General features: G+C 46.7%; 1 protein-coding gene across 1 annotated transcript in view; it reads left to right on the top strand.

Moving 5' to 3' along the window:
• The first annotated feature begins 7,503 nt into the window (after nt 1-7,503).
• Nucleotides 7,504-7,996, top strand: part of GPR139 (G protein-coupled receptor 139) — a 38,244-nt gene continuing 37,751 nt past the window's right edge. The window contains exon 1 of the mRNA XM_049638373.1: nt 7,504-7,627. Coding sequence (XP_049494330.1) covers nt 7,504-7,627 — 124 coding nt within the window. The remainder of the gene's footprint in view (nt 7,628-7,996) is intronic.

Genomic DNA, 7,996 nt, shown 5'->3' with positions numbered 1-7,996 from the left:
GACAATAGCTTGTAATAACGTACATGCCCAAGACAAAGTACACAAGATATTTTTTCCTATATTTTACTATGAAAATTTTCAAGGATACATAAAAACTAAAAGAAGTTTATAGTGAAAACTCATATACCCATGACCTAGATTCTACTATTAATATTTCCCTGGGTTAACACATATTTATCCATTCTTTTATCTACCCATCAGTCCATCTGACTTTTTGATACACTTCAAATTTAGTGGCATGCAATGGTACATGTTACCTCAGAGCTTCAGCATGCAGTATTTGCTTAGGGCACATGCAGAAGATATTTCTGATATAAAAAATAAAACACAGGGATTAGGGACAGGGAAGGATGAATGGATGAGGCACAGAGGACTTTTAGGGCAGTGAAAATACTCTTTATGACACTGTAATAGAGGACCCTTGTTCTTATACATTTGTCCAAACCCACAGAATGTACAATACCAAGAGTAAACCCTATTGTAAATTATGGGCTCTGGGTGATAATGATGTGTACATCCATTGTGACAAATGTACCAGTCTGCTGGGGAACATGGATAATGAGGGGGCCTGTGTATGTGTGTAGCCAGAGGTTTTATGGGAAATCTCTATACTTTCTGCTTGATTTTGCCATTAATCTAAAAATGCTCTTTAAAAAGTCTAGTTTTTCTTTTTATAGATAAAGTCTATTTTTTAATTAAATAGATGATTGAAAATTAAATAAAACCTATGACTTATCTCTAACAGAGGATCGGCAAACTGGCATCCCAAGGGCTGAACTTGGCTTGCAGACATGTGTTGGTTTTCCCTGCCCAGAATCTATTCTCATTCCTCCTGTTACAGAATCCCAAGCTTCTTTTGAATAAATGATCCACCTCCTCTCATAATCCATGTGTTTTGGGAAGAACAGATTGCTTCTCTTGGCTCTATCACCAGGCCCATGAGCCCTACCTGGCCAATCAATGCAGTGCTGATTGGCTACAGAAATCCAATTGAAATGGTGAGTTGCGCTGAGATGGGCACATGGATCCCATTGGTCCATTGAGAGCCTTCCCCAAGACCCTCATTGAAATTCTCTTTCAGTTCAGGTTACTAATCCAATAGGATAAATCTAGGGATGCTGGTGTGCTGGTGTCCACCTTTTTAAAGATGTTGTAAGAAGCTGCTTAAAAATGCAGCTAATCCAAAGCAAAGCAGAGCCCATAGGTAGAAAGGTACAGGTAATTTATGCTCCTGGATCCAGCCAGGCCTAAAGTCCAGAAAACCGTATTTTTCAGTTATAAGAGTTAATACATTCCTTTTAAAAAACTAAATAGTTCAGGTCGATTAAACATCTGACTTTGTGGCTCAGATCATGATCTCACAGTTCATGAGTTCGTGCCCTGCACTGGGCTCTCTGCAGTCAGAAAAGAGCCTGCTTTGGATCCTCTGTCCCCTTCTCTTTCTGCCACTCCCCTGCTCGTTCTCTCTCTCTCTCTCTCTCTCTCTCTCTAAAAATAAACAAATAAGCTTTCAAAAAAGAAAAAATAGCTTGAGCTCTTTTTCTATTCATTTCAATAAAAATAATCCTGGCGAATAGTTACTATGGGTTTCACACCCAAGTCTGGGTTCAAGTTCTTGACTGTTAAGTTACGCTACAGTTAGGTCATGCACTGAAAATTCAAAGAGGAGGGAAACTTACCCTGCCCAGTAGGTGATGTGAATCCAGAAAGCACAGGTAACAAGTAACCCTCTAGTGGGAACACAATGTGGTAAGTGGTATAGAAGATAGATCTCAGTGTCAGGGAGGTGCTGGGGGACTTGGAAAAGCTTGGAGGACAAGGTGACCCTTAAAACGAGCCTTGTAGGGGCCCCTGGGTGGCTCATTCAGTTGAGCATCCGACTTCACCTCAGGTCACGATCTCACACTTCATGGGTTTGAGACCTACATAGGGCTCTGTGCTGATAGCTCAGAGCCTGGAGCCTGGACCCTGTTTCAGATTCTGTGTCTCCTTCTCTCTCTGCTCCTCCCCGACTTGTTCATTCTCTCTCTTTCTCTCTCTCTCTCTCTCTCTCTCAAAAATAAATAAATAAACATTAACATAAAAAATTAAAAAAAAAAAAAAAGAGGAGGCTTAAAGTCAGGAGAAAACAGAGCACAAGTTGCACTCTTATGGGAGGTAGGGAACAGAGCAGGTCAGCAGAGTGGTCTTAGGGAGCTCCAAGCCCTTTTCACCAACATTTGAACCAAAACAATCTCAGTCATAATCTGTGTGTGTGTCCCTCTATCAATCTGTCTATTCATCTGTCTTCTCTGTGTCTCTCTCCACATCTGTCTCTCTTTTTCTTTTCTTTTTTTAAATTTTTTTAATGTTTACTTATTTTTGAGAGAGACAGAAACGGAGCACAAGCAGGGGAGGGACAGAGAGAGACACACACACAGAATCCAAAGCAGGCTCCAAGCTCCAATCTGTCAGCACAGAGCCCGACGCAGGGCTCGAATTCATGAGCTGTGAGATCATGACCTGAGCCAAAGTCGGATGCCCAACCAACTGAGCCACCCTGGCACCCCTCTTTTTCTTTTCCTGTCTCTCACTGTGTGTCTCTCTCTACGTTTCTCTCTCTGTATCCCTCTCTCTCTCTCCCTCCCCTTCTTTCTCTCTCCTCTCTTCATGCACTCACTCGCCTACCTTCTGGGATGCAGTCCACCCCATCATCAATACCACCCTAGTCTAAGCCACCATCATTTCTCACATGTCCAACTTGGCAGCCTCATAACTTGTCTTCCCACCTCCATTCTTGCCTTGCTTCCATCAATTGTCCACCTCTCTGACAAAGCAAACATTTTAAAATGAAAATCTAATCATGGTACTCCCCTGTTTAAAACCATGGATAAAGAAAGAACTCCTCAACACAGCCTACAAGACCCTTCCCATTCTCCAACCACATCCAGCTCCACGTATCCACCCCACTCACTGCACCCCAGCCTCCCTGGTCTTCCAGTTCTTCAAAGAGTCCTTCTCTATCCCATCCTAGAGCCTTTGAATTTGAAATCTCCTTGAAATGCTCCTCTCACCCCCAGCCCCACATCCCTTTACCTAATTAACACTTACTCCTCTTTCACTTCTTATCTCAGATTCAAATATCACTTCCTAAGAGAAGCCTTCCCTGATTGCCAGACCACATCAGATCTCACTGGTACATGTTCTCTCATTTGTTTGACTTTTTCTTTATAGCACTTATCCAAGTTTAGAAATGTGTGTATGTGTGTGTATTTGATGGATTGATTCATGCCTGTGTCTTGTACTTAAGACCCAGGAAGTCAGAGACCATGTCAACTTCTTAAAATAACTTCATACCCAGAATTCAGTACAGTGGCTAGTGCACACTTCCATTTTGTTACGGTCCCCACTACTCCCTGTTGCATTCCCAACTCCAAGTTGTGTTAGTCACAATTTATGTTGTTTGTGCTACTGTTTCCCTAGAAAAAAGAATTATTCCTTTAGACTACTGCCTCTATTAAAGGGTAGAGAAATGGAGGGTAGACCCAGAGGGCCAAGTGTTTCCAGGAAAATGGGAGACTGCATTTTTCTTTATGGAAGTAGAAAATGTACAATAAATAGTTCTGTCTCACTTATGTTTATTTCCTGTCCAGGCTCGTAGGCATTTGAATTTTCAACACCTTCCCCTAACATCATTCATATATTTCTATTACTTCTTTATTTATTTATTTAAGGTATCTGACTCTTGATCTCAGCTCAGGTCATGATTTTGCAGTTTCGTGAGTTTAAGCCCCACATCAGGCTCTGTGCTGGCAGCATGGAGCCTGCTTGGCATTCTCTCTCTCTCCTCTCTCTCTGCCCCTACCCCACTCATGCTGTCTCTCTTTCTCAAAATAAATAAATATACATTAAAAATTTTAAGATTTATTTCTGAACACCCACCTGGCACTAGGTATGTTCTTGGCACTGAGGATACAGCAGATATGGCAAATGAAGTCCCTGCCCTCAAGTCATAGTGCCTGAATTACAGTGTGACAGTTCCTGTTGTATTTCTGTCCTTCCACTAAGCAGAAGTGGTTCCAACACCAGCTCTGGAGCCAGACAGCCTTGGACCTAATCCCAGCCAGGTGGCCTTAAGCAACTTAACCAAACTTCTCTATACCTTGGTTTCCTCACCTGTAAAATTGAGCTAATAGTGTTATTGTGTGCATGTAATGAGTTAAGACACAGCTGTCTCATCATAAACCCCATATCTTTTATTTCCTACCTCTGTACCTTACGCAGGACTGGCTTCATGGGTATTGTGACCTGTGCAGCCACACAGAGCCCCATACTTAAAAGGGCTCTCCACTTGGTTTAATGCTCTGCTGTTGCTGCCCCCCAAATTCTTAATTTTTGAACAAGGGGCCCTGTATTTTTATTTTCGTGTCAGGCCCTGCAATGATGCAGCCAGTCCTGATCAATACACATTAAATGCTCAGTAAATGTCTGTTGAGAGAATGAATAAGTGAGTGAATTTAGCCAACCACAGTTGATGCTCAAGAATGCCATTATCTTACAGAGCCAGTCGTGTGGCTCAGCCCCTGAGCAAAATTCAACAAACTTTGTTGTTGACTCATCCTGTCTCTTCCCTGGTACTAAAAGCCTGACCCAGGACCTTAAATTTCTTCTCATCTAACCCACCCATTTCCTGGGAAACTTTGACCTTGACAGGCTGCCAGAGTTCTCAATGGAGCCAGCAGTGAACCCCATCCCATTCTCCATTCTCCAGATCAGAGTCTGCACAGTTTCTACCTCTCTACTCCCTCTCTTCCTGCTCAGCATCCCTGGAATAAGATGCACCAGGTTTCCTTCATCCCATTTTACAAATGGGGAAATAAGAGGCTCAGTAAAAATAAGGTCCATCAAGATTCTCCATGCAGCCCTGCTCCTTTGCCTAGCCAAGTTTCTAGTTTTATAGTTTCTAACAAGATCCCCAGAACCAAATCACACAAATTATTTTTATAGCGGCTAATCGGACATGATAATTATATGCTAAATCTGAGACTGAGCCCCACAACCCTAACAGTATCCCATGTTCTGACACTCTGGCCTGCAAAGACAAGCAAAGATAAACTCATCTCCCCATGCCCTGCCTGCCCTAAGTCAGCAGGTGCTGGGGCCTTTCATTCTCCCAATGTTTAATGAGAATCTGCAACATGCAGGCACCATGTAGAAGCTGGTGATGCAACTGTGAACAAAACAGACAAAAGTCCCTGATTCTCTAAGAGGAGAAACAGATAAGAAACAAACTAATTCAATAAACTGTATATGGTATGACCATGGTACTAAGCACAATGGAGAAAAATTAAGCAGGGGAGGGGCAGAGGAAGTGAGCATTTGGGAGGGTAGGAGTGGAGATTTCAATTTTAAATAGGACTGATTGGGAAAGACTTGAAGAAAGTGAAGAAGCTGGTTAATACAGCTTTCTGGAGAAAGAGCATTGCAGGCAGAAGGAACAGACAGTGCAAAGCCCTGAGGCATTATCCCTGACTCATAATGTTGAGAGATACCTGAATAGACTGGAGCACTTAGCCAAACCATACACACTCCCCCTCCCAGCCCCAGCTTCTCATCTCAGTTTTGTTGCCTATAGACTAATCTATAGGGTTTTGAACCATTAGGTATTGAATTTCTGCAATAGTACTACTTTGTTTATCAACACAGTGGGGTTTTCATTTTGTTTTTGTTTGGGGTAGTCACATTTAAATGAAAGAGTTCACAACAAAATTTCAATATCCAACTTGGCTTGAAATATCAGACCTGTGCTCACTGGGCCCACATGACTCTTTGTAATAATCTGTCCCTTCAGGGGGCATAAGCCCCTCTATTCACCACAAACCCACCCAGAATGCCTCCCTTATGCAGAATGCCTGGCCCTGAATGCATTGTGGTTTACCACCAGCCCCACCCCCAACGCCTGCCTTGGAAAGCCCCTAACAATGATGGAGATTGGACACATGCCCCTTGCTGGGCATGAGAAGCAGGGGTCTCCTCCATCTTGGGAGACCGAAAGAGGCTGGGGAGATCCCTGTCAGTTCCTTCTCCCCAGGAATAGATAGATGTGAGTGGGGAGGGGCTGGGAAGCCAAGAGAGAGGTCTAAGGCTTCTCTGAGCTCATCACATGCTCTTGCATTGATCCCCCTGGAAATGCTTCTCCTCCTATTTCTGCAGAACCTAATTCTCACACATGCTGTCTTGAGCCCTGATTTCTCCCCCTGCCCAAATCTGTTGTGGCCTCTAGAAGAGCTACACTAGGAACTCTCCACCCTCCTACACTCAAGAAAAAGGGGGGTGTCTATGCACCAAAAATTTCCAAGATTGCCTAGGTCCCACCTGTTTACCTCTCCTATACTTCACTCAACTTTCAAACTAGACCACCCTCAAATGACACCCACATGAATTTGTATGTGTTTGAGTTGTCACCTGAGTGTGGTCTTTGTGCATGTTGATTAGGGTGCTCCTGTGTTTTCACGTGTCTTGCTGAGGGATGAGAGGGCCTCCGCGTGCCTGTGAGTGTGTGTGTGTGTGCACCCTCATAACCGGGTATTGTGTGTCTTTGTGTGAGCGCGGGTGAGTCTGTGTGTGAGTGGTTGCAACATCTTTACTCCCGACAGAAGGTCTTTGCGGCACACTTCTCTCAGCCAGCCTGCATCCTTTTCAAAGGCACTCCAGCTCAGGGACAGTCCACCTCTGGCCTTCCCCAAAATCAACACACGCATTGAGACGCACGCACACTTCCTTTCAAGCGCTGTTCCTTTGGCCCAAGAGAACCGACAAACCTTGAGCATCCTTGCTCCGACAGCCTCCTCCCCACCCCCCAACCCCACCCTCCGATGCCCTGGCTGAAGGATCCTCTACATGGAGATGGACTCGGAGCACTGGCAACAGGGAAGAAAAGTGACTGGGAGGAGAATCGAGCAAGGCAAACTGAGGACACGCTGAAGGAGTACGGAGCCAGAGCCGCTGCGGGGAAGCAGGTCCCACCCACACCACGCCCCTCCCGCAGAGGGATAGCTTGTTCCCACCCCGGTCTTCCTCGGGGGCTTCCAGGTCTCATTCTTCTCCTCAAACTGGAGCTGTGAGAGGCAGCTGGGACCCCCTCCTCCCATGCATCCCCCTCGCCCCACCATCCGCGTCCAGGCAGCTGCTGATTGGCTGCGGGGAGCAGCGCCCCAGCTCCCCGTCTCCGAGGCGGGAGCGGAGCGGGTCCGAGGTGGGAGGCGCACGAACCGGCTCTGGGAGCCCCTCCCAAGTCCCTGTGCCCAGCGCCCTGTGCCCTACGCAACGGCCGTGCCAGGACTCCAGGAGGGCAGGTGTAGAGGGAGCAAAGGGGACCACGGCCAAAGGTAGAAGCAAGTCCTGCAGAAAGAAAGGCGCTGCTGCTCCGGCTGCTGCCTCCGCCACTGCCGCCACCACCGAACCAGCGTCCAGAGCGGGGCTGGCAGGCCAGGCGCGGAGACGAGGGGAGCGAGGGGCGAGCTCATGGAGCACACGCACGCCCACCTCGTAGCCAACAGCTCGTTGTCCTGGTCCCCCGGCTCGACCTGCGGCTTGGGCTTCGTGCCCGTGGTTTATTACAGCCTCTTGCTGTGCCTCGGTTTACCAGGTGAGGAGCGTGGGGGAGAGGGAGGAAGCCGGGACCCCCGAATGCGGAGAGACCCTGTCTAGAACCCCCAGGCCTAGACATCCTCGGCGCGTGATCCCTGGCGCCCCTTCTGAAAAAGTTTAAGCCTAAGGGCAACAGCGGACATTTCCAGACTGGGGAGAAAGGAAGTTGCTGTGCCTGTCAGGGACTCGTGTGTGTGTGTGTGTGTGTGTGTGTGTGTGTGTGTGTGTGCGCGCGTGCGCGTCTCGAGCGTGCGTGGCAGGTGATGGGCATGGTGTAGGTGTTGGTGTGAGTGTGCGTGTGGACTCGAGTATTTGCATGAGCAACTGAAGCGATGCTCCCTGATCCGCGTCCCTGAAGGTGTCCAGT

Source organism: Panthera uncia, chromosome E3 (genome assembly GCF_023721935.1).
Source record: "Panthera uncia isolate 11264 chromosome E3, Puncia_PCG_1.0, whole genome shotgun sequence".
In the NCBI taxonomy this organism is placed as follows: domain Eukaryota; kingdom Metazoa; phylum Chordata; class Mammalia; order Carnivora; family Felidae; genus Panthera; species Panthera uncia.
The sequence above is the reverse complement of the archived record's forward strand: the minus strand, read 5'-3'. Positions and strand labels throughout refer to the sequence as shown.